Source organism: Panthera tigris, chromosome B1 (genome assembly GCF_018350195.1).
Source record: "Panthera tigris isolate Pti1 chromosome B1, P.tigris_Pti1_mat1.1, whole genome shotgun sequence".
In the NCBI taxonomy this organism is placed as follows: domain Eukaryota; kingdom Metazoa; phylum Chordata; class Mammalia; order Carnivora; family Felidae; genus Panthera; species Panthera tigris.
Window position 1 is genome coordinate 74,209,026 of NC_056663.1, and position 27,109 is coordinate 74,236,134.

The 27,109-nt window shown below is 45.1% G+C and overlaps 1 protein-coding gene across 4 annotated transcripts in view; it reads right to left on the reverse strand.

Moving 5' to 3' along the window:
* FHDC1 (FH2 domain containing 1) overlaps window positions 1-22,973 on the reverse strand; it is a 42,770-nt gene extending 19,797 nt beyond the window's left edge. Inside the window, exons 1-5 of one of the 4 annotated variants that reach the window (XM_042983752.1) lie at window positions 21,899-21,974; window positions 15,900-15,962; window positions 15,340-15,605; window positions 5,945-6,006; window positions 5,188-5,290 (exon numbers count right to left, since the gene is read on the reverse strand). In XM_042983752.1, the coding sequence (XP_042839686.1) occupies window positions 5,188-5,290; window positions 5,945-6,006; window positions 15,340-15,585 (411 nt within the window). In that variant the 5' untranslated portion in view covers window positions 15,586-15,605; window positions 15,900-15,962; window positions 21,899-21,974. Of the gene's footprint in view, window positions 1-5,187; window positions 5,291-5,944; window positions 6,007-15,339; window positions 15,963-20,405; window positions 20,467-21,898; window positions 21,975-22,919 lie in introns of those variants that run through there. The other 3 variants (XM_042983751.1, XM_042983749.1, XM_042983750.1) reach the window with 3 other exon arrangements.
* Between the last annotated feature and the right edge of the window lie 4,136 nt (window positions 22,974-27,109).

The following is a 27,109-nucleotide window of genomic DNA, read 5'->3' on the forward strand; positions in this document are numbered from 1 at the left end:
GGCTCAAACTCACTGACTGCGAGATCGTGACCTGAGCTAATGTCGGACGCTTAACCGACTGAGCCACCCAGGCGCCCCTGGTCCTCTAAGTTCTTAATGAAAAAATCTTAATATTTTGGGTATTCTGGATATAAAATATTCTGACTGGGTAAGTGCTAACCGACCTTGCTGTGGCCCAAGTCCCCCTCCACAAGAGTAACTTTATAGGAAGGGGATACTGTGTGCTGAGGCCACTACACTCTGGCTCTCCAGAAGGAAGGTAAAAAGGAAAATGGCTTAAGCAGCTGAGGTCAAGGTCAAGACTTCCCCCTATGAAAAAAATCAAGTAATAAAACAATATATACAGTCAGATCCCATTTCTATAAATTTTTTAAAAAGCGTCCACTATGCACCCCCCCACCCTCCATGTACACACCTTATACACAGGCAAAAGACTAAAAAGGGCCACTTACACGGGTGATAGGATTAAGGCGACTATTGTTTTCTTCTGCTGCTCATTTTTATTTTCTCACGTCTACAATGAACATGCATTACTCTTGTAAAACATTAAACTCAACTAAAAGTTATTCCTTCAACCATAGCAAAGAAAAACAAAAGAGTTCTGACATGGGAACATAGCCAAACAGCTAGCAGGTGGGGATGGAAGCAAAGAGAGAGTTCTCAAACTGCATCAGAGCAAGTCAATGCCTTCCTCACATAGAAAACGGGACCCACCCAGTGGAAGAAACTCTTTTACGTCCCCTGTAGTAGTATAGCATCTTCCAACAAAAATACTTTACGGTAAGTAGAACCTTGGGACTACTTTTAAGTAGACGGCCTATCTCTGCAGCTAACTGTTGCCAATAAGCACCTACCATCTCTCAGGACTCTTTATAAAGCTTACTACTCTCTTCCATCCCCTGGGTTATGGGGGGGTCCCATAAAAATAACATGATGTCTCTGTCTCTTGGAAAATAGGAAACGACAGTTCCAAAACACAGGGGAGGGAAAATCTGCAAAGATCCACAAGCTGAAGTAGCTACATCAACTACCTGAAAATTCAAAACGTAATAGTGCAGACTCACTGGTGGTTAAGACTGTGGTGTTTTTGGTTTTGGGTTTTTTTTCCCCACCGGGCAGAAAATAGCCATTTATCAAACTGCATTATTTCCCCTACCTTTAGGGCCCCAAAGTGAATTTACCATTTTTAGCCATACTCAGTTTAAGGGCAGACGGAATTTCTGGTTTAGCTAAACCCAAACCAGTGCCTGGCTGAACCGAGAAAGCCACAGGATGAATCCTGATCCCTTGTGAACTAGAGTTTGGTAGTTCACTATATATGGGCAGGGGCAGATTGAGGTTGTACCTTTTGTAAGACCATCTATGCAGCATGTGCAAAGCTTCTGAAAACAGCACAATTTTCTGTCTAAAACATAGGAATAGGTCATGCTAAATCAACTTGGTAGATATTTCTATTAAACATGTGCTCAACTCTAACTGAACAATGATTAATCTCCTTCACTTGTATAAAGAGCTAAAAAAATGTTTATGGATTTCAAGAGAATGGTGATGGAAAGATAGTCCTGAATTTAAGTGCCATGTATACAGTTCTTAGTTCCATTTCAAAATGAGCCTTATGTTCATTAAGAGGGATTATCGTACCTTCGCAGTGGTAGGGAGGTAAAAGAGAGGTGAACAAACCCTATAATTATTGTGCATTCTCGTCATCATCAAACAGCATTTATCAAACATTGTTAGGCATAATTTTGTTGGCTGAGCCAAGTGACTCTCATTATGACCTGGCTGTGCCCGGTTTCTGTCCTAATAGCAAACAGCATGCTCCTTAAGACTCACACATTCCAAAGGGCAGACCTCCTTCATCCCATCTAATTCCACTCACATGGCCTTGAAATAGCAAGATTTCCCACCAACAAACTCACCCAACAGAAGACCTTGGGGCTTCCCCCCTGTCATTCCCCTCCCAGGGGCAGAGTCAGCAAAGAAGGTAGGGATGAAGTGATGAAAATGTCAAAGGACGCAACCAACCTGATGCCAGAGAGAACAGAAAATCTCTACCACCTTCCCGCCCTTTATCCTTGACAGTGATGCAGGGACGGGGCACCAGCCCCAACACAGGGAAGGGCTTGCAGGCTGGGTCAGGGCTCCCTTCCACCGTCCTCCCGGCTCCTACACAAGCCTCTTCCCTGTCCCCTCTCTGGGCACAGGAATACTTTTCAGGACAAAGAACCCACTCCCACTGCTTTTATTTCTGGGTCTACCCTCTTCCTCTGCAAGTTTCAACTACGAGTTTAAGGCGAGATGAACAAACAACGCCAGATAAAAGATTTGTGGTGAAGGGCAGAGAGATCCTGAAAACAAATTAACCTTCTGCTGGCTTGTCAGCTGAGAATGCGGGACAGAAAAGGGCTGTTTCCGCTCGTATTTTCAACATGCTGATAAGATTACGGTATCATTCAAGTGACACTCACACTGGTCCTCTGTGAAAGTAGGGGCGATGAAAAGGCTGGGAAGCCAGTGCGGTGCAAGGCGGGGTCTTGAGAACCTTTGCCCTTCCTTCCTCAAAGCGAGGCAGTGGAGCGCAGCAGAAGGAACTGTTGTGGGCTCAAATCACGCGCAAATCCACCTTCCTCAACGGCTTATCAACTATGTGCCACTAGATGGGCTCTGGCTAACTTGTGTGAGCCTCAGTTTCCCCTCTGTAAAATGAGGAGTATCTTACAATGTTGCTAGAAGAATTAAATGAAAGAGACACACTAAATAATCCCAGCTATGGTTTAGTGACTTTCTATGTGCCAGGCACTGGGCTATGGACGCACTTGAGCACATTATCTCGCTCGACTGGATTTTGCCCTGCCCAGTGCCTGGAACATGGGGACACTCAATAAATGTTTAGTCCCTTCTTGTGCAAAAAACGAGCACAGAACGTTACACCACAGACTTAGCAACATGCAGTTACGCAGACACTTGTGCATTTATTAACATATTTCTGCCACATTCCTAAACCTCTCTCACTTGGCACTGACTCCCTCTTGGCCTCATCCCCATCCTCCACCCTCCACCAAGACTCTGGGGTCGGCCCTGGTCCGGGTGGTGCCAGAGGCCATGCAGTACTCACAACAAGGCCTTACAGGGGGCACTGGTCATGAGGTGGCTTCGGCTTTCCCTAAGACTCCCTGGCCAGGCCAGTGCAGAGCCCCAGAGTGGGTTAGGGAGGGGCGCCAAGATGCCCGGGGGACTGTCAGGGTGTTCCTGCTGAAGGAAGCTCCCAGTTGAGTGTGGAGGGTGTGGTGAACTGAAGCCAAGAGTCAGTAATGTAAACAAGAAGGAGTGTGACCAAGCTTGTCGGATATTCAGACTGAGGATGACCCTGCAGAGGAGGGAGCAGCAGCTGCAGCCTGGCTCAGTGGCTGGGACGCCTGTCAGGATCCCAGGGCGGTGTTTCATCCCAGCAGGACACTGTCTCCGGGGTCAGCTAATTGTCTGGGGGTGAGTGAAAGCCTCAGGACTCAGGGCAGCGCCTGGGTGGGTTTTCGTCATCTTGCCCTTAACATCCCCCCCACCACACATTTGAATTATATCCCACACACAACTCAAAAAGCAGGGTTCTTTTAAATACGAGAGGTTTGACAGCTAAGCTGCTTCTCTGAAAAATCCCAGAGTCTTCCACAGCCTTTGCATTCTCTAATCACCTCTGAATTTAAAATCAGAAATGAAGACATTAAGAAAACTGTACTTAATCTGCCAGCTCTTCATGGCACAAAGCTGGCAGTCTCCCCCATGCCTAACCTCCATTTAGTTAGAAACTCAGAGTTTTTTAGAGCATATTCACATGTACTATCAAATCTGATCCTCACTTAAATAAACGATGAGGTCAGTTAGGAGTGGGAACCAGAACAGCCCTAAGGAGGAGGCACGAAAAAAGCCCAAGCAGGAGTAAGATTTTGAGAACAACTCAATCCTTTTAAAATTCAAATCAATTAAATCCTATCCATCCTCATTAAAGGTTTTTGGGACTCTCATTCTTTACATTAAAAAAAGAGAAAAAGAAAAAGACTAAGGACTGTTTAGCATATAAGACCCAGGGTAAATTATGATTTAATGTACCTTCCCTTCAGGACTTTAAGACCCTCCACTAACATTAATAAATGCTGTTAATTAATCTTAGCTTAGATAAATTACACTTAATTTGCAAACAGAAAACCTGACATAGAAAGAGAGGTTCAGGTTACCAAATACACCTAGAATATCCAGTTACCTCGTAAGACCCTCAAGTTGGCATTGTGAGTTTATCATTGATCGATATAAAAGAAAAATTACAGATATATACTTCTCTTGTTATCAATGGCACTAAAGTCGAATTCCATAAATTATGTCTGGGAAGAAGAGAGGGATGCGGGAGGAGGAAGCAGTGGTATGTGTAGAAAGGATAACTTACACTTTTTACTTTAAGATTCTGTATTATTCAAATGTTTGCAAGCATATGTATTCATGTAATTTCTTACTGAAGTTTTTCAGGGTCCCCTTCTTCAAAAATAATCGGCAACATGACAATGTTATAAACTGTTTTTTTCTATCAAGCTCCTAACCATTCAACAGTTAATTCAGTCCAAAAAAAAGATCAATAACTTTATATTGTAGTACTATATTGCTATCACAGCAATTTTCACCTTTTAGTCAATTAGACATTTATTAACAGTTTACCTACCTCTCCAAAATTTTAGAGCATATCCATCCCAAAGCGGTTTCGTTTTACTTTTTGGTTTAAAAAGTGTATGTATTTATAAAATAACCTGGGTACAGCCTAGGCAAAAACCATCACTGGAAGATGGAAAAGGAAACCAAAGTTCATATTCAGGTCCCACATGCCGAGTACCACATCCAGCGCATAGCTAGGCTTTCAGCATCCTGACAATCCAGCGAGGCAAGCACCATCATCCTCTCTGCATAGGTGTGGAAACTGAGTTCACTGGAGTTAGGAAACTTGCAAGGGTACAGCTCCAGTTTAAACCTAGATTCCCTAACTCCACAACTTACACTCCCTCTCTTAGGTGACTTTTTACTTTTAGGTGAGAAAACTCTGGCTCCGAGTAGCAGAGTCCCCTTCCCATGTGAGTTTTGACACTCTGAAAAATGTTAAGGTTTTATCATCACTCCTAACATCTAAAATTCATGTGCCAAATTCCTTACCTCCTCTGACTCTGGCAAAAGCTTAAGAAATTCTCGCAGCGTCTCTGATCCATAATGTTCACTCTTTCCTTGATGAATATCTTCTACGATGGACTGAGGAGACCTTGAAAAGACAATTAATCAGATTCCATTTCACATTTGCTGAAGTGCCAAAGAAACACAAGCCAGTGGAAATTAAAACAAATCACCTCCACCCTCCTGCCATCCCGCCTTCTTCCCAGTCTGAGGGACATGCTGTGTCAGTGATCACAAGAGCCCCACTGCCAGGGAAAGCAGGGATGTTGACACGCTCTTCACCCAGAAGCCCATCCTTGGGCATCCCAGAAAGGCAGCAACCACTGGGGGTCTTCTCTGGGTGAAGAAAAGCAATCCCCTTTGGTCACATGGAAACCTGGCGAGCCTTTCCTTTCCACTTTAGAACACTGGCATTTAACCACTGTTGACTCACCAGTCCAACTTCCACTCGAGGGGCAACACTACAGATGAATTTATAAATTCCCTGACATGACAGGCTTGAACAGACACCCCTAGGCAACTCTCCCTGTACTTCAAGCCACTAGGTTCTGTTTTCATGCAGGAAAACAGCAGAGAATGACAGACACTTGGGTACTCATCACACCATGTATCTAACAAGGATATACAAGTATGAGGAATGACTTTTGCTTTTATTAGAAGCTGAATTTCAGCTCAGCCACACCCAGACTGATGCTGACAGTGTGGATGAGACTAAAGATGCAAATATGTGCAAAAACCTTACTTCTTAAATTGCTTAAGAAATATCCCAATGTTCATGCTCCGTTTTGCATCCAAGATAGTAATCTGAAAAAAATAGACACACGTAAGACTAGTAAAGTACAAATAAAAAGAGTTGGAGGAAAGGAGAGAATTAAAACCTATCAAAATACGACACTAATTTATAAGAGAATAACTTCCAATATGTAAATCTGGTGATTAATCGATATACCTAATGCAGCTTTGCAAACATTAAAATATTATCATCTCTCCAAATTTTCTGCAATGATATATTTCCTTGACTATAATAACTATACATACCTATTTTATTTTTAATTTTTTTAATGTTTGTTTATTTTTGATAGAACACAAGGTGGGGAGAAGAGAGAGAGGGAGACACAGAATCTGAAGCAGGCTCCAGGCTCTGAGCTGTCAGTACAGAGCCTGACATGGGGCTCCAACCCAAAGACCATGAGATCGTGACCTGAGCTGAAGTTGGTCGCCCAACCAACTGAGCCACCCCAGGCGCCCCATACATATCTATTTTAATCTTATATAACTTTTTTAAAAGTTTTAAAATGTTTACTTATTTTTGAGAGAGAGAGAGAGAGAGAGAGAGAGAGTGTAGGGGATGGGGAGAGAGAAAGGGAGATACAGAATATGAAGCAGGCTCCAGGCTCTGAGCTGTCAGCCCAGAGCCCAACATGGGGCTCGAACCCACAAGCAGTGATATCATGATCTGAGCTGAATTCAGATGCTCAATCGACTAAACCACCCAGGTGCCCCTCTTACATGACTTTTAATGAATAATGTATATTAAAATTTTTTTAATTTAGCAATTTCCTCTTAGAATAACTAACAGCCTGCATTTAAAAGCCCAAATTTGACAAGAGCACACTGTATGCATTGTATGTTAGCTAACTTGACAATAAATTATATTTAAAAAAAAAGAAAGAAAGAGAAAAAAATAATAAAAGCCCAAATTTGAAAAACAGGTGTCTTAGCATAGCAAGATCATATGAAATTTAAACTAAGAAAGTAAAAAATAACTGAAGATATTGCAGAGTCCCAACCCTGATTTAGGGATATAGAAGGACCAATACTGTTATTTTCAGAAATGTAATAAAATTAATTTTTTTTCAAAAAGAAAAATTTCTTTTCATTGTAAAAGAATATATATGTCCAATAGCCCTTTCAGGAGGAGGTAAGAAAGTCTTCTAAATTTTACTTACTCAAAATTTATAAAGGAAAATTCTTGTGCTGTCTTTCACCAAGTCTAAGATCCATGTTAACATCTCTGAAATCAGGAGGTATCTTACAATGTATGGCGTCTTTGAGTTAATGAAATACGGTGCTATTCTAATGTACTGTCAAAACCCAGATTTTGGCTGCAATAGGTTTTAGCTGTCCAAAATCAATAATTGGGCAGGGTTTTATCAGACTAGAAATTAGACAGAACCTTTTTTGGACAGTGGGGTGGATGTTGTTATTATAAACAGAAGTTTTTCTTTCTCTGGCAGCAAATATACAAGAGGCGTGGAGGCAAGATAGCCTTAAAACTGCTGCAATTTTTTTCATCTGGTTTTTGGTAAAGGGAGACTAGCTAAAACAGGAATGTTGTTATAATTCTCTTCCTTTCCAAATGTATGTGATTCATTGTGAACAAAAGAGAATCAGGTTTCAGATTAAATTCCTGGTCTCTGGGCCTGCTTCTAAGTTTATAAGCAGCAGCAAGAACTGTTAACCCAATTTAATGGCACTTCCTGGCTATAAGGTTAAATTTTTACAAGAGTATGGCTGCCTCCTTTTGAAGACTAATCTTAATCACATTATTTACTATCCTAGGGGTTTACTCTATGTTCACGCAATAACCTGCCAGCCATATAATAAACTCCCAAGCAATCAGGACAGGCTCCTTATTGGACTCCTACCCAAGGACTATAGTTCAAGTTGAGTGTGAAGGTAGGGGAGAAGAGGGGGGAAGAGAGGGAGAGAATAAAACCTGTCAACCTTAACACCCTTTAATGAGGAAAGCCCACACCAGACAGAGGAATCTAAATTCAGTAAGACAGAAAACTATGTCTTATTATAATTCATAAATTAAAAAGCCACAAGTAAGAACATGTATACTGATACAGTGACAGACATTTCCAAAGAACTTCCTCAGCACACACTTCTTGCCCCCAACTCCAATCTCCACCCTTAACCTTCTGATGCTCTGTGCCCTTGACGGATTCACAGCTACTGCTGCTGGAAGTGACAGAGAAATTACTCTTATTGTTCCTATCTGACAAATAAGGAAACCGAGCCTCAGAGATGTCATTTTTTATACTTTCCCCAAAGCAACACGAGAACTGAAATGCTAGCCTGGGTCTCTCTGGTTCCTTTTCTCTCTAGTTCCTGTGAGTTTTAACACTGCTGAGGATACAGGAATATTAGAGAAGTGGCAATGTTCCCCCACAGCCTCGGGCGGGTATCCACATTGGGATGTTCCTCCAGGAATGGGGGCAGATCTATAGAAAGCCATCCACAGGGCCTGGCCAGGTTCCCTGGAGACTCCAGAGCTGTCTGTGTGGGATGATGGAGAGAAATCGTGTTCTCACAGCTGACACAGCCTCCAGGAGCTGCTGTCATACTTGACACAGAGCAGCCACAGCCTGGGGCAGCGACTGTCTCCACCTCTTGAAGCAAACCTTCTGAAACTGGTCGCTAATTTAAGACAATTCAGCAACAGTCCTAAGAAAAACCTGGGCTGGCCATCACAGAGCACCTTCCAGGGAAAACGACAGGAAAATGAGACAACTGGCTGCCTTCCAGGGACAGTCCCATTCTCTCCTGGCATCCTCAGATTTGCCTAGTGCACAATCTGGCTCTCTCTCACAGGTTATCATATCCGATCCTTCTAAAGGAGTGTTATAAAAGTGTCTGTTAAAGTGCTTTAAAGTGCTTTAAAGCAGATTATCATTTCACCTGTAAATTAGCTTATCTTACTTCCCAAAGGCTTGCCGCCTCAGAGCTGGGCAATTCAGGAACCCCATGCGTGTGGGACCGGGTGGTGTTTTGGAAGCATCCAGAGCAGTGGACTTGCTGGCTGCACAGGCTGAGACAGACAGCCTCAGGAACAAGGATTCCCTCCCGGCCTACCAGTTCCAGTTGAAGGTAATCTACTTTTCTGAACACTGCAGGACACGGACGCAGGACCTGGACAGAAGTCAGGGCCTGTCTTAGCAGGTGCAGCCAGCGTACTGTAGAGCTCAGGGGCTTTCCCATGAAAGGCGCACTCAAGAGTTAAGCCAGCCCTGGTGAACAAGGGGCTCACCTCGTGCCACCCCGAGGACTTCCCACCAGGATGTGAAGTGGCCCTGCTAGGGGAACAGGCTCCCCACAGACTGCCAGGGTGGCCCGGGGGGCTCCGCCACCCTGAGGCACTGAGACTGTATGCAGCACTCAGTAAAGGGTGTGATTGGCGGTACCGCTCCTCTCGTGCAAACCTCCAGATAAGTGCTCCTACCTCCTCCCACAATTATTTTTTTTGTTTATTTAGAGGCAGGGAGGGAGGGAGACAGAGAGAGAGAGAGAGAGAGAGAGATCCCATGCACAGGGGAGGGGCAAAGACAGAGGGAGACAAAGAGAATCCCAAGCAGGCTCAGTGCTGTCCGCGCAGAGCCCAACATGGGGCTCCAACTCACGAACCATGAGATCATGACCTGAGGCCAAATCAAGTGTCAGGATGCTTAATCAAGGCGCCCCCCACCCCTCTACAATTCTTGTACTTTTATCTACTACCAACTACTACAAAATCTGCCTCCCCTGTTCTTTAAAGAGAAGAAATAGCTTTTCGTTTTTAGTTGTGGTAAAATACACGTAACATTTACCATCTTAACCATTTTTTTTTCAAGTAATCTCTACACCCAACATGGGGCTCAAATTCACAACCCCGAGATTAAGAGTTGCAGGCTCTACTGAATGAACCAGCCTGGAGGCCCCCATCTTAACCATTTTTAAACGGTCAGTATCATCAACTGCCTTCACACTGTTGTGCACCCATCACCACCACATCCACAGAACTCTTCCCATCTTGCAAAATTGCAACTCTGTACCCATTAAATCCTAACTCCCCATTTCCTCCTTCCTTCAGCCTCTGGCAACCACCCTTCTACTTGCTGTCTCTATAAATTGGACCATTCTGGGTACTTTACATTAAGTAGAATCATACAGCATTTGTCCTTTTGTGAATGGTTTATTTCACTTAACATAATATCTTCAAGGTGGAAGAAGAAATTTTTAAGCCACTTTTGTTTCAATATGTCCAAGAGGGCTTCCTTGACTACTTTAAGTACCACTAAATGGTGTTTATTTCAATGCCATGTCAAATTCTGAAAAGCAAAATTTTAAAAATCTTCCTGTATCTTCTACAGATGTAGCTTTTGGTTTCTGAGGTTTTTTATGTGTACTTTTCCAGCCCAGGTTTGGGGAAAAATATAAAAACCTAGGTTTTTTTTTTTTTTTCTTCTTTCAAATGTATTTCAAATACTCATCTAGTTCTGTAGTTCTGGATTGAGCATGTCCCAGAATTCTAGAACTTACTGGGATCATAACAAAAATTGAGAAATAACTGATAACCTGAATGAGTGTGAGAGAATAAGATATTTCTTCTCAGAAACTTAGAAAAAGCAATCTTCCTTCCATCCTCTCTTCCTCTTTCTCTTTTTCTAGTAAGTGATTTCAGTTATTTCTTACATAGTATTATTAATTAATGTTAAGTGTAAAGATTAATTCAGGGGCACCTGGGTGAATCGGTCAGGTTAAGCGTCCGACTTCAGCTCAAGTCATGATCTACGGTTCATGAGTTCAAGCCCCGCATCGGGCTCTGTGCTGACAGCTCAGAGCCTGGAGCATGCTTCGGATTCTGTGTCTCCCTCTTTCTCTGTCTGTCCCTCCCTCCCTCCCTCCCTCTCTCCCTCTTAAAAATAAACATAAAAAGGGGCGCCTGGGTGGCGCAGTCGGTTGAGCGTCCGACTTCAGCCAGGTCACGATCTCACGGTCTGTGAGTTCGAGCCCCGCGTCGGGCTCTGGGCTGATGGCTCGGAGCCTGGAGCCTGTTTCCGATTCTGTGTCTCCCTCTCTCTCTGCCCCTCCCCCGTTCATGCTCTGTCTCTCTCTGTCCCAAAAATAAATAAAAAACGTTGAAAAAAAAATTTAAAAAAAAAAAAAAAAATAAACATAAAAAAAATTTTTTTAATGTAAATATTACTACAGACATCATATTGTGTTCCAACATTTGTATCTTCTTTTCTTTTTTTTATTTCACTTTATTGACGTATACTTGACAAATAAAATTGTAAGATATTTAAAGCGTGCATCATGCTTATAATGATATATGTAAACATGGTAGAAGGACTCCCCCATCTATCACCTCCCATATTTATCTCTTTTTTCTCTTCTTTGGAGAAAGGGATTTAAGTTCCACTCTCTTAGCAAATTTCAGTTATACAACACAATGTTATCAACTGTAGTCACTGTATTACATCCTCGGGCTTCATTCATTTTGTGTTTTCTTTGTCAGTCCCAATTCTGATGTATCATATGGGCAAATACTCCCTTTGCATCCTTGGTTCAGTTCTGCCAGCTCAGTTACCTTTAGTTTCCTTTGGAAGATACCACTTGGCCAAGACGGTCCCTTCCCTTAAGAGCATTTCATATTCTAGAGGGAGGCAGGTACAGACCCAACGAACCAGTGTGAGTGAGACTCTGAGGGGGCTGGGGAGCCACAGTAACAGATGGACAGGGAACACCTCAGGGAAGAGGTCAGTGAACTCCAAAAAGAAGGTGGAGCTTGAGCTGACTCTTGTTATTATTATCTCCAGTAATATATTTTTGTTATTTCTAATTACTTGATTATACTTTAATTATTACTCTAACATTTGTAGCTTCCTGAAGTTAATTTATAGGTAACAGAGATACAAGGATAGCAATATTTCATAACCTCCTCCTCCACGTACTAAATGTTTTCATTTACTACTTTGAGTGTTGTTCTTCCTAAATCCGGCCATTCCTGAACCCAGCTCTTCCTTATCTTCTAGCAACTTCTTTCTTTGGAGTGTAATGGAACTTATTTGTAATGCTTTATGCGCCCTTTGAAGTAGCAGTCAACCACATAATGGCAGGCCACTTCTGTAGGAGGTTATTTCACATATTTCAAGGGGACATTATCTGATCTCTGGCATGTCTGAACCTCCAGAATTATGGCCTGTGTAGTGGCAGGTTGGGATGCCATGTTTCCAGGCTCAGGATGGGTCCCTCTGCCAAGCCTGCTGTTCAGGGTATTGTCCATTCCACACAGACAGGTGGTGACAACTATTACGTTTAACCCTGGGCTCCACTTACTACCAAGTAAATCGGAAGATTTATTATCGGGCCTTGTGGAAACTAGAACTGCTGAGTTGTAATTTCTTTAGAAGAAAATCTAATGGGGGAAGAAAATAGCATGTACTGTAGTCTTTTACTGAAAATTTTAAAAAGTATATATACTTCTAGCCATGTTGGAGATAGCATGAAAAATTGAAAATAATTCTGGATAACCCTCTGTTGTATGACAGTATTACCTAATACACTTAAATCCCTCTACCTAACTACTTATCCTATCTGAGTACTAAAGAGTTGGAGAGTTATATTATCTTATGACTACACAGTCATGGTGACTTAATTTTTCTTTCTAGCGACTCTCAGCTTAGGACCTACAAGTATTAAAAGTGAAAACACTTGCACACCCATGTTCATAGCAGCACATTCACAAGAGCCAAAAGGTGGAGCAACCCAAATAGCCATCGATGGAGGACCAGATCCATCAAAACGTGGTATCTACGTACAATGGAATATCATTCAGCCTTAAAATTCTGACACATACTGGAACATGGAGGAGCCTTAAGGACATTATGCAAAATAAACTGTTACCAAAAGACAAATACCACATGATTCCATTTAAAAACGGTTAAGATGGGGGCGCCTGGGTGGCTCAGTCGGTTAAGCGTCCGACTTCAGCTCAGGTCATCATCTCACGGTTCACGGGTTCAAGACCCGCGTCGGGCTCTGTGCTGACAGCTCAGAGCCTGGAGCCTGCTTCGGATTCTGTGTCTGCCTCTCTCTCTGCCCCTCCCCTGCTTGTACTCTCTCTCTCTCTCTCAAAAATAAAACACTAAAAAAAATTTTTAAATGGTTAAGATGGTAAATGTAATATGTATTTTATCACAATTAAAAATAATTTTAACAATAATCATTATTTAATTTTAGTTATTTTTTAAGTGAAAGCAAAAAAAAAAAAAAAAAGTAAAAATGCATCTAGGGTGAGGGGGTGGAGGGGGATGAGGGGAAAGCCTTTTTATTCCTGAATTTCAGATGCGGCCTAGAGATTGACATTTCTGCTCCTGCTGTAGTTCAGAAAAGATGCCATACTCCCTGCTATTTCCCTCCCTAAGTGGTTCTTAACCCCTCTTGAGTTTGCAGACATAAAGCTGCAAGTTCCTTGAAGCCCCTCAAACCATCATTTGGCAAAATAAAGGTCTCCAATTTATAAAGGATGCCACCCATTCCAAGCTGGGAGGTGCCTTCCCAGGAACCTGGTGAGCTAGACCCCCTTCTGTCAGAGGTGGTATCCTGAGACATGTGCTCCACTTCCACATGTGCCCACCCGCTCTCTCCTTCACAGTCGCTGACATTCAGTAAAGAGAACTAGGAAACAATGGTGAGAAGTGCCCCGCTGTACAATAAGAAGTCTCTGCTGGACGCTGGGGCAAAGGCCAGGGTACTAAGGAAGTGACTTCTTGCTCTTTCCAATACTGAAAGGATACGCTAAGAAATAAAAGGGCTTCACATAAAGGGAAGGAGCAGGGAAAGTCTATGCTCAGCAGGGGAGGGCGCTAGGGACAGTCCTGAAGACTTCCTGTCAAATTTACTTTACACACTTAATTCCAATCCCAGCATTTCCACATTTTATAATTAATCGACTCTTGGCTATTTCAACAGAGGACCATACCACCAAGTTCAAGGACCCCCAAGTGAATTCGTGGAGAGAAGAAATTCATACGCTCCTGGGACACACAGAGAAAAGAGGTCAAGACTGTCAACTCAGGAATTCAATCATGCAGAGAGATGCGACTCCATCCCAGAGCCCTGCCTACTCTCTTACCTGATCCACTCCATCTTTGACCTATTTCTTCTGTTCCTGTAGAACAGATTTTAAAAACCATACATTTGGGGGCACCTGGGGGGCTCAGTCAGTTAAGCATCCGACTTCGGCTCGGGTCATGATCTCATGGCTAGCTTATGGATTCAAACCCCACATCGGGCTTTGTGCTGAGAGCTCAGGTCCTAGGCCTGGAGCCTGCTTCCGAATCCGTGTCTCCCTCCTTCTCTGTCCCTCCCCTTCTCACACTCTCTCTCAAAAGTAAACAAACATTAAATAAATAAATAAATAAATAAATAAATAAATAAATAAATAAATAAAACAAATAGAAATAATACATTTGTTGCCCCTCCCCCCCCTTTTCTTTTCGGTGGGCAACATTCTTTCCTTTCAATCTCTAGTTTCCTCATGACTCCTGCTAGCAAGTGGAGGAGGTTTCTCAATTTACTTTGTTTCTAAACAATACTTTCAAATGCAATTTTTAATTCAGTTTCTATAATATATATGTATGGTAATCAATAGTTCTGAAGCTGTGCTTTTGGTGAACTTCTTATAACCTGCTAGCTTTATTCTCAGTACGACATTTATTGTTCACTGGAAATATGCTTCCTAGAAAATCCATCTAAAAACTAGCTTTATGCACTGAGCTTTCTGGAAATATCTATTCCACAGTGGCCATAGTTGAATTCAGAGCCATAGTTTTATTCAAGACTAACTCACAACACTTAGGGAAGGAAAACTAGAGGCATAGTTTTTATTGCAATAGGGGTAAAATCTTAAGGATGTAGAGTAGTTAATGGTGTATTTAACAAAAGGCATTTTGTCTCAGAAAGTTCCTGTTAATCGTAGTTAACTGAGTTCAGGAACTCCGGTTTTTGTTCCGACAGAGACTACTAATATGGACTTGAGCAGAACTGCCCCACCAGGGGAAACCACAGCAGATGTGTTGGAGACAGGGCAGTGCTGAGAGGCCAAAGGACGATGGCCCCAGATAGCATGTTCTCGGCGTGAGGTCATACTCCACCGGGATGTCTGGGAGGATGTGGCATGCATGCTTCTTACACTTTTTTGCTAGTCAGCTCAAGCTCATCGCATAAGGCCCTTTCTACATTTCCAGAGCACATTCGCTTGCGTTATCGTATTTGCGAGTGATTTAGCAAGTTCTGAAATGTACACAGCGTTCCAAACACAAAACAATGCAGCATGTGGAGGATCATCCCTCCTGGATCCGTTCTTACCTCTTCCTTAGGGTCTCTGAAGGATGAGTTTAAAGTTCCTCCTCTCCTAGAAAGGGAAGGTTTGGTGGTGTCTTCTTGCTGCCCAAAGAGCTCCTCGATGGTCTTTGTATCAATCTGGTAGTGATGCTGCTGCCTGGCCGCCAAAGTCCAGATGTTGGTTTTGCCACGAACTTGCTCCTCCGGAATGGTTTTCCAAAAAAAGTTTCTCATCCGCTTTTTCTTACCCAGGTGGCTGTAGCCGTTCATGTGAGAAGCCGGGGGTAGTCCTGGAGGGGGAGGTGGGACTGGAGGCACCCCGGGGAGTGGAGGAGGGGGTGGAGGAGGGGGAGAGGGCAGAAAACCCTCCCCTGAGTATGGACATGGTGGAGGTGGAGGGGGTGGAGGTGGTGGGGGTGGGGGGGTTTGCCCGATCATGAATCCAGCTGCCGAGGCGACATTCCCATTTTCTTTATCGCTGACCAAGGAGACACAATTCATAACATGCATAGTACTGTTGCCTTCTAAGGAGATAATTTCTTGACCTTGGGGAAGCAGACACAAACATCAAACTCGTGTCATACTTTTTCACCCGCTAGTCTGCTGCCAGAGAAAAAGGCAACTGTGTTGTGTGTCATCTTCCAAACCTACAAAGATAAAACAACTTTAAATCAGTACAGGAAAACATGTGAATACCAGCTCTTCCCTCCAGAGCCTAGTGCCAGTCCTCGTCGAGTGGCTGGGTATTACAATCATCCAAAAGAGCATTAAAAGAGACTACTACTTTTCTAAATGTGAACCAAACAAATTTTACCTCCTGGAAATGCTGCCAAAGCAGAAGCAACAAATCAACTTGGAAACCTTCCGTTAATCAATCAAAGACATATTTATTGGGAACCTGCTCACTATAGGTTCAGCAAGTACTGGTCACTTTATGAATAAACTACTTGTTCACTAACTGGCTCATTTTCTTTGGGCAATGGATACCCAACCCCTAGGGAAATTACCCAAATGGCTGAAGCATTAGGTATTAGTGTATGATCCTGCCTTTCACCAGTATGGACATGTCCCCTACCAATCACTTGGTCAAAGGGCATACTCTGCCTTGCATGTAATAGGCAGGGCATCTGGAGATGATAAAATAGTGACCAAACTCATTCCCCCGGAGTCAGGGGCCACCAAGTCCCTGCTCCACTTGGTGATGGGGCTTCCCCACAAATAGAGGAAAAAACCACTAAATGTAAAGATTAAAGGTTGTGGCTCTAAATCAAGCGGCACTGCTTACATTTTAGACAAATCACTTCGCCTCACTAGACTTCAGTTTTGTCATTTGTAAAATTAGGAGGTTGGGATCCATTACATGACCTCTCCCATTGCTTCCAATGTTCTCATTTCAGATTCTAATTAAGCCACTCATAGGAAACAATCAGAACTTCTGGCCAACCTCTTCTGCTTCTTCTGTGACATTATTAGCAAAGAAGACATATACACACGAGGATATGCTGTCCGTATCATACCTGCCATGTCTACCCCTTATCCACAGTCACTGACTAATTTTAGTAGCTTGTGTTTTTATTGACCTTTAAATGTTTGCTTTTGGTATTGAGTTGTTATGGACCTGATATGAAAACAGAGGTCAAAACAACTACATTTCTTCAGAGATGAGGACTGGTTCACTGAAGATGCAGGGACCCTTATGAAGTGAGCACCCCGACTATGTGGGCATGTAAAAAGGACCGTTTCCTCCAGGTCATAAAGGGCCACAGGGAAAGGCTTTTTTAGACTGGCCTTCTGAGTATAATTATCCTTTTACAACATCATTGTCAGAGCTCACACTTACAGACACACATTGGTCAAACAACACTGGATTACGTAGGAGTGATCTGTCTGATAGCACTAATTCAAATATTTTCAGATACTTTGCACAGAACCATGTACAAGAGGCAGCATTGCCTTGGGAATAAGAGTGGAGAGTTCGGAATAGATTTTTCCCCCTCAGATCTCGGTTCTGCTATTTGTTTGACTGAGCAACCCAAGGTTATTTGATCTACAGCTCAGTATCCTCGTCTATAATATAAAGATATACTGTTTCATCGGTTTGCATAAGAATAAATGAGCTACTACATGTACCAAGATGCCTGGGTACCATAGTTAGCTAGTATTAACAATAACCAGTATCATATGTCCATATGATTTCTCTTTACTTTCCCACATTTTCTTCAAAATATGTATTGGGTTTAATAGATAAAATGCTAAGTTACTCCTGGCTGCTAGAAAAATACCTTTAGTAGTCCCATTCTTTGCTTTCTAAGTTGCTAGGTTTGTCCTTTTTCAATACTCAGTGGTTATATATCATCTCTAAATTACAAGAACAAATGTTTTTATTAAACATTTGAATACTTAACTTTTGAAAACTATATGTGGGTAAAAGATGGCACTGCCAGCTACTAATTGGATTTTTTAAATGCCGTTTTAACCATTTATAAGTGTACATCAGTGACATTAAGCACTTTCAAAGCGTTGTGTAGCCATCATCACTAGATAATTTTTTAGAAAGTAAAACTGAAATTATTTACCCAAGCCAACTTACAGCTCACTCGAGATGCAACTGGCTTTTAAAAGGAGTTTTCATAATTATCATTAGGGGCATAACTAGGCTGTTTTCATAGTTGGCACCCCTTAAGCAAATGACTCATTGTCAATTACAGTTTATAGTTACATTTGAACTCTTCTTTTTTCAAGACTGTACAGGTAATCTTGGCAGTTTATCCTTACATAGTTTCAAATACTTCTGTACATAAAATATCTCATGTATTGAAGAGCTGCTAATCCTCCAATTCACCTCCAACTGCAGATATGCTGACTCGATTATAGATTACTCAAGAATAAGTGATCACCTTAAAAAGTCTCCATCCTAGAAAGCAATAACTCACTCAGTGCTGCATAAGTATATATACAGATATACCGTTAAACCTCACACAGCAAATACAGAGATACTAAGAGTGAGAAAGACCATACACTTGGTCCTGCACCAGCACTGCTTTGCTAACACTAAAGCTCTGAAGGATGCAAGTCTGTCTGAGTCTTGCACATTGCACAGAAGTACCAGATAAAAGCTTATCAAAGTAAAAAGTGACGGGTGTTAGTCATGCATTGGCATAATTCTAACCACTGCCCCATCTTGAGAAAGAATGTTATTTTCAAAAGTTAAAAGAACGAAATAAAATTTACAACACTGTTGCTGGTATGCTGTCTGGCTAATTTTTTCCCAGGGTAACAAATAAGGATCCTAGGCCCCCAACAGCTTCTAATGAATAAATTCTCCAGCAATGATTAGCTTAGATGCTAATGCTTTTACTACCAGCTTCAATAGGGCTTTGATAGGGCTTTCCCTTTGGCTGGGATTTCCAATGTCAAAGAGACATTGGAAAAAGAGTACAGACAGACATTCTAACCCTTTCCACAGTCTCATCAGGCAGTAAAACAGAGGATACACAAAGAACATTTGATTTACTAGGGTACTGTCCACAGTAAAGATGCAAACACATGCTCTCCAAACATGCTAGAACACAGGTATTGCGGGAGCCTTAAACCCACTGCTGTTTCTCACAGATGCCAATTGCCAACAGGGACAATGGAATTAGCCTTGGCTCTGTCTGGAAAGTGTCAAGTGTCCCATCGATCTCTCCAGGGCAGATAGAGACAGGTTTGTATTTAACATGTCACCTACAGGTTGGGGACCTCAGCAGCAGGGAGGGCAGCTGCTAAGGCTGACAAATGCCCAGCCCTGAGTAAAATGTAGGGCTGTCACTGTAAGGTTCTGAAGATAACTCTTCAAGTCCCCTGAGTGCTAATCATGACCCATCAGGGGTGTGCCTGAGTGATGGACCCTCAAGGGAGGCGGTAGCTCCGTGGAGCATCTTTTAACCATGTGAATTTTCAATAGGGGGATTCTGGGACCATGTCTTTAGCTGATCAGAAAGCAAAACGTCTTAGAATGTGAATGTTCATAAGGGTCTTCAACGAAGCCCTCTGGCCCAACAGCAAGCATTGCTTTGCTCTTGGTGTTCTCTTAAAGGGAGTGAGCGGGAGGGAAGAAGAGAGAAAATGTACATTTCATTTCACAGCATATTTAGGAGGAAAACATGTTCCTGAAAGTCAGTTCAGAGCTCAGGGTTTTCCTCAAAGAGGGTTAGTGGGGCCCTATTGCTCAGCACCTCACTCACCCTCTAGGTCAACAATAATCAAAAGTAAACCAGCCAAGGAAAACCCTCCAGGAAACCTTTCCCCTTCATTCCTGACTTGTGTCACAGATGAGGTGGGAGCAGGAAGGGCTGGCCCACACCCTTCTGATGACAAACGGGGCAGAGTAGGCCAGGTTTGGAGAGAAGACGAACACTCAGCCCTATTTAATCTGGGGAAGAAGAAAGGGTAGGGAGAGTACGAGCGATTCTAAAATACGGAATTTTTGCTCTCACTCCACTAATTCATTGGGAAAGGCTCCTCCCCGACCACCTATCTTTCAAAACCTTTCTTGATTATTAAACACAGAATGTCAACCACGCAGTCAAATCAGAGCTGGCAACATCCAACCCTTCACCTTGGCACTCCAGCGTGCAGCGAAAGAACCCAAGACTGTTTGCAGTCAGCGTGTTTAATCTGCAGCACAACATAAACACTTCACAGATGCCCCTGAGCGCAACACCCGGAGAGCAGAGAAAGAACGCTTGTTGTTCGAATGTGCTTTTTCAATTTCTCTCAACGTCCCAAAACCAAGAAAAAAAGCAAACGAGCGCCAAAGATGCTCATGAGAGAGGGAGGGAAGGAAGCGCTCGCCACTCATTCCAGGAAGACAACTATGGATCAGTAGAGGGGGGTCACAGACGGCCGAACAGTAGGGGCAATTTCTGTGCAAACAGATGTTTGAACACTGCCGGGTCCTGAAGAAATTCGGCGTGGGGCACACCGGGGGCACGATTTCTTTCGCGAGGTCTAGACACAGTAGTTTTCCAGGTCTCTGCACCGCCGAGCGGTCCACCGAGTCCTTCCGCCCCCAGCCCCGAGTCCTGCGTCCCGCCCCAGCCACTCACCAAAACGGCCCCGGCTCGGCCGCACAGAAGGCTCGGGGGCGCCGCGTCCGCCGAATCCCTGGGTAGCGCGTTGAGGCGCCAGCGGCCGCAGGAGGGACGCGGGAGGGAGGTCCCGCGGCCGCGCACGAGCCCCGGGCGGCGTCTTTATCTGGACCGCTGCAGGAGCCGCGGTGGGGGAGCGGGCGCCGGTGCGCCGCGGAGATAGACTCCCACACGGCCGCGCAAGCTCGCCGGCGACCCCTGCGGCGGGGCGAGGGCGCGCTCCAGGGAGACTCAAGTGCCGGCCGTGTGGGAACCAGCGGGGCCGAAAGGGCCGACGCCGGGGAAGGGCTGGACCCTCCTCCTCCCGGGAGCGCCGAGCGTTCGCCGGTCTTCGGGCAGAAGCGACTGGAGGGGCCGCCGCACCAGCTCGCCGCTCCCGCGGCCCCAGAGGCCAGCTGGCCGGGCGTGCAAGGGGGAGGGGGGGGGGGGGTCTCTCGGCCCCGCCCCCTCGCCTGGAGGGCCCGGGCTTTAGGGTCCGCCCCCCGGCCCCGCGCCGATCCCAGGGTACCCGCCCCTCCACCCGGCAGCTGCACAAAGCTCCAGAAAGCCGGGAGGGGTGGGGGGGGCTAACTAGCGGAGGTGTTTCAGTGTTTGAAGCAAAGCCGGCGGCGGGGGTAGGGGGGGGTCTCCTGGTTCGCAAACGCGAGCTCCACCCAGTCCTCGAACCTTCGCGGTGACACCTCCCCCACGTCCGGGGTCCGGGTCCTGGGCGCAGGGGAGAAAGCCCTGGCGGCCGCACTGCAAATCACCAGATGGGAGCCGGGAAGAGACGACGGAAAAAATGTAGAGGAGAGACTCCTGGTGTTTGGTCAGAGGATTAAACCGAGAGCCCGCGGTCCTCGAGCTAGGGGCACCGCAGCGGCTGGAGCTGACTCACCAGCCCACCCGCTTCCTCCCCAAATTTCAAAGCTCAGGGCGCAATTTGTAACCTGAACTTCGCACGGCCAGGACAAGTGTGCAAGTGCAAGAGCCGTCTTGTCCTCAGTCCGCATCACCCGGACGCGGTCCTCGCCAACCCCGCACCCACTGTCCGGAGGGCCAAGTCGTGGCTCCCCGCTGGCCGGTTGCGCGCTCTAGGACCGGGCGGGGATCAAGCGGGGGCACAGTTTATCCAAAAGTCTTAGCAGCTAAAACTAAATTAGCCAGGTCCAACCCGGAGGCGGCCCGTGACCTAGCTCGTTCTCTAGACGCGGGTCCAGGCCAGCCCGTCTTATCCTCAAGAGGCCGATCGCTGTCCTCTAGCGCAAGCACCAAAGTCACTCGGGTGGGTGTGGAGGAAGCGCAAACCTCCCCAGCCTTCCCACTGAGGCTCGAAGGCAGCCGAGACTTGGCGCCGCAGCCCCGGGTCCTGGCTGATCCTCCACCTCGGCCCTACAGAATCGGGAAGTGTCTGGGACCCGATGCCCCCGAGCAGCGGTCACCCCTGCCTCGGCCGTCCGGCTCCCACTCACCGGCGGCCGGCTCTCCGCGCGCGCGCTCCTCGCTCCCCACCGCTGTCTCCAGCACCAACGCTTCTTCCCGGGTCTCTGCAGCCGGGGCGGCCCCGGACCGCGAGGGGGCAGGGCGGCGCGGGGCGGGGCTCAGGCGCTGCCTCAGGTAACAATGCCGCAGTCCAGGCTGCTCCCAGCGCCAGCCGCAAAGCGCAACACGCCCTTTCCTGCTCGGCCCCTTCCCTCCTCCCACCCTCCGAGCGCCACCGTCGGCGCTGCGGTGCTCACCTTCACCTACGCGGGGCCCTGGGGGCCTGGAAGCCGCCACCCCGCACGCTGCTCCCCGCACCCGAAAGCCCCCGAGGGAAGTAGGGGCGGCGAGAAACCGACAAGTACGGAGTGTGAAGAAGAGTCGGGTGTCCTCGAGTAACCAGCAAGGGGAGGTGCCAAGCCGCTTCTGAGCCCGCAAGTGCTTTCCACAAAGCAGCCTCTGCCGCAACCTCCCCGGCACCCCCTGCGCACACGCACTCTCCTGCACGCACACACTCCGCGCGCGCGCACACACACACACACACACACACACACACACAGACACGCGCGCGCTCGCGCCAGTCCACCCTCTGCCCCCGTGCTTGTTTCTCCCTGGAGCACAAGACAGCATTTGGGTGAACTGTCGCAGCCCTTAAAACCGAATCCCGGTTGAGCCGGAGCTACCCAAAGGTCAGCTCTTCCGTAGAGTCTGTAGGTTTGTTACCTTTTTATATCTATATAATCTTCTCAGTGATGATGGTAACAGGAATCTTTCAGCTATACTTAAGCAAAGCAAAGAAAAAGTCCAGTGCAAGCCAGATCTCCTGAACGGACGCTGTCTGGGAAAGACTCCTCACAGGAAGAAACCCGGGACAGTTTAATCGCATTTTTTTTTTTCAAAGTAACTTGTGACTCCAGCCAGTGAGAAACATAGTCAAAAGATCCTGGGCAAGCCCGGCCCATCGGAAATCAGGTGGGGAGGTGCCCTGTGTGAGGATGAAGTCATCCTTACCTCTGACTTTGTGATCCCAGATAACAGACCGCACAGCCTTGCCAGCCTCTGGTGCCTCATGACTTCTGACTCTCCACCCTGGTCTTCAACCCCTGAACTCCCACGACAGAATTCCCGACCTCCATATGGATGGAAAAAGTGAAGCTATTAGGGCAAAAACAAAGCAAAACAAAAAACAAATTCCATGCCAGGCAAGAGCCCATATATCAGTCATTGAACAGGCTTATACTACACGTGAGGGGTAGGTCCAACCAAGCCCACAGGAAATCTCAAGGAGTGGGAATGTAATGAAAGGGAAAGCCCCATGCTCAGGAAGATAATATTAATCCCAAAGGAACAGCGACTGCACAGGCAAAAGCTGAATTATAGAGTATCAAAATCGAGGAGCCGAATGGTATCCTCTCCTTTTCTTTTATGTGGGCCTGGCCAGATGAGGGGTCTACACCCACTGAACACTTCCCACTCTTCAAGCACCCCCCCACCCCCCCCCAACCCCCCAACCTGGGCTTTACCCACACTGTACTAAGTATGCACTTTAAAATCAGCCACTTTTTTGAAGGGTCAAATCCAGTGACCCATCCTTAACCTCGTGTCTTTTTGATCTCCCTGCAGCATCCTGACCTACCGGCCTTCCCTTTGCCTCTCTGGCCTCCTCTGCTGACCCTTTTTGTCCTTTGAGGACAGTAACTAGATTCTTCCAACTCTTTATCTCTCATTCCCCCACGGGTGCTACCTTCTGACTTGAACCTGGAAGGTCCAGATTTTATGGGGCCTGAAGTTCGTTTAACTCTTGAGGGAGCTTTTTAAAGAGAAATGATAACAACCTACAGACACAACACTAGGTATGTGTCCTTGGTAGTGTCCGGGAAAGTAAGGGGCAGCAAAACTTGAGCTCCAAGGCAAATCCACTTCTGATTTCACCTCCGTGTCACAGACTCTTAAATCTTAAATTGTCTCTGTAATATCTCAGGTCCAAATTAAGTGTCCAAGGGTCAATTCTTCTTTCTCTTAAAACTAGGACTCTTCCTGCCTGCACCTCTTAAGACCTGATTTTTAAAATTTACAATCAAGGGGTGCCTGGGTGGTTCAGTCAGTTGAGCATCTGATTTTTGATTTCAGCTCAGGTTGTGATCTGATAGTTCCTAAGATTGAGCCCTGTGTCAGGTTGGGATTCTCTCTCTCTTCTCTCTGTCTCCCTCCCCTCCCTCTCAAAATAAATAAACATTAAGAAAAAATAAAATAGGGGCACCTGGGTGGCTCATTGGGTTAAGAATCTGACTTTGGCTCAGGTCATGATCTCACAGTTCATGAATTTGAGCCCCAAGTTGGGCTCTGTGCTGGCAGCCAGGAGCCTTCTTGGGATTCTCTCTTTCTGTCTCTCTCTCTCTCTCCCCCTCCCTCCTCAAAATAAATAAACTTTAAAAAATAAAGTAAAATAAAACTCACAATCCCAGCTTTCCTCTGGTTCTTTTTCTCTTCTAAATTCCTTAGATCTAAGTATTTGCCAAACTTGCTCTTTCCACAAGTCATGTCTCTTACATCTGTACTTTGTATGCACATCCATTAACCCCAGTTAGAGGAAGGAGGAGCTGATACTTGCTGTTGGCCTTGTGTCAGGCATCACACTTGATTCTCACAACAATTCTAGAAACTCTCCATTCTGCATTTTCTAGCTTACAGAAGTTAAATTGGACTCCAGAGTCCACTCCTTGGCATCAGTACACGAAGAAAGCGGAGATCTTCAGTCTGATGCTGGCTGCTTCCTACCTCCCCCTCCTGCAGTCTGAAGTGTTCTATTGTGCCCAAACAGCATTGTGTGCTGGTCCTGAATGTGTCAGCCTTAATTTTTGGCTCTTATTTACGTTTTTTAAAGTTTATTTATTTTGAGAGAGAGAGAGAATGCGTCGCAAGTGAGTGGAGAAGGGGCAGAGAAAGAGAGAGAGCGCTCGCTCGAGCCAGTTGGCGAGGGACAGATAGAGGGGAGAGAATCCCAAGCAGGCTCAGTGCTGTCAGTGTGGAGCCCAGAGCCCAACGCAGGGCTCAATCCCAGGACGGGGAGATCACAACCTGAGCCAATATCAAGAGTCAGAATCTCAACTGACTGAGCCACCCAGCACCCAATTTTTGGCTCTTTTTATATGGTGTGCAAATGAGGTGGCCAAAAAGTAGTTGAGTAGCACAGAGCCCAAGTCTGAAATACAGTCAGTGTCCCCATGGATTTGAATCAAAGGCTGCAAATCTGATGGGCAGTTTGTTCTTCATCTGTTTATATGCAGATTGTTAACCAAGCCTTCATCTCACCTAAGTTTGTGCTTGGGAGTTAGGGTCTGCTGTTTGTCTTCTGTACCCCAGAAACGCCAGCAGCCCTCTCTGGGAGGAAGGCTGGAAAGACTCCTGAAGCCAAGTGTGTTCCAAGTCAGCCCAGGCCCTGGAATTTGTGGCTTGGAGGAAGCTGCTGTTTGACCACAGGGACATCTGAGCAGCAGGGAGTGTGGCCGGCACGCACTCTTCCAAGCAAGCTGACCTCTCTGGAGCGTGTTCTAGCTTAGTGTGGCCCAGGCCACGAGCCTCACAGGTGCCAGCTCCGACCCTGCAGAAGAACTTCTCTGTCTGCGGTTTGCTTTTCCCTCTCCCCAGACTTTCCTTTCCAGATGGCAGATGGCTCCTTTTCCTTTGCCCAGTTCATTTTTTCTCTTCTGGCTTCACTTCTTCAGCCCTGAGAAGCTTTCGGTTTCTCCTACATCAAGCATTTTGTATTTGAATCTGTCATTAGGAGCCACTAAACAAAACCTTGAAACCAAAATGAATCAAATGTCAGAATCCATCCTTTTAAAAACAAAACAAAACTTTCAGTTCTAAAGCAGGCGTGTTTGCTTAAGGAGTTAAGTCTAATGCATGAGCTGACTTACTGGGCCCTCTAAGGAACCACAATGGACACAACGAAATAAGTCCCCTCTGGCATAGGATTGAGGCATCAAACTGATTTTTTAAAATCTCTTTCTCTGATGCAGACTGAGATTTACTTAATCTTTGTTCTTAAAATATAGCTGATGAGATCAGTTGTTCAGTATTTAGATTATAGGCTCTTAAAATTGGACACTGCAAAAGAAACTAACTCTACCAACTCTAGATTTAAACAGACTTGCAGACAAATGCAAAGACTCACCAACCCTTCTAGTAAGAGCCATGTCTAAGAGAAATCACTAGGCCTTGTTCCATTCAAAGGTTGAAAAGTGTAAAATAAATAAATTCAACAGAATTGTTGCCGTCACCATGAATGTGAATTTGCATCGCATACCTTATTGGCAAAATGCAGACACTGGGTTGCTATAGTTTTCTAGACAACTTTGAACTGAGAAGATGATGTTTTCTTGTTGCAGGCTAAGAAATGTAGACAGTAAATTGCTTTTAAGTGTAGTAAATAATGACTGGGCTCTGATTATGAAGAGGGAGAAAACTTTTTTTGTGGGTGCTAACAAGTGATTTCTGAAAAGTTTTAAATAGAAAATGCTTTCACATGTGATGTTGATATCCATGGTAACATCAACAGGCATTTCTCTTGCCAGAAGTAAACACAGGTACTTGGTCAACAACAATGCCTGATTTGTTTGAGGATAAGAGAGATTACAGACAATCCCTACCAACATGTAAGAATGAGGTAATTAGGCAGCTGATGACCTTTTTCTCCTGCTGTCTATGTTTCCTTAGAGCACATTGTTCATTTGCTTTTTAAGGTGTATGTGTGTGTGCGTGTGTGTGCGTTTTGGAGACCAGGATGGAAGCGGAGACTAAGGTAAGAGAAATAGTGTACACATTACTGAGGCTCTCCCTCATCCAGAAAACCCTCAGCTAGGCCTTTTCTTAGCTTACAGTTGATACAGTGCTTAGAAAACCGCTCAGTACTGTTTGAAAATGTAGGTACTGGCTGTTATAACATTCAAATTTTCAGAAGAAAAATACCTTTAAAATACAACATGAAAGTGTATTACTTCTTTCCACTTACCACCATCAAAAAACAAGTATGTGAGTCTCAGTGAGAGGAATTAAGTTAATGAGGATGTCAGATGCTAATTTCTTTTGCTACTGGTTTTAACTGTTTTAAATTGTTTATCCTTTGAAGAAGTTAGAAGAACAAAGAGTAATTTGAAACCATAACACTCACAGTTACAGGCAGTCAGCAAACAGAAACT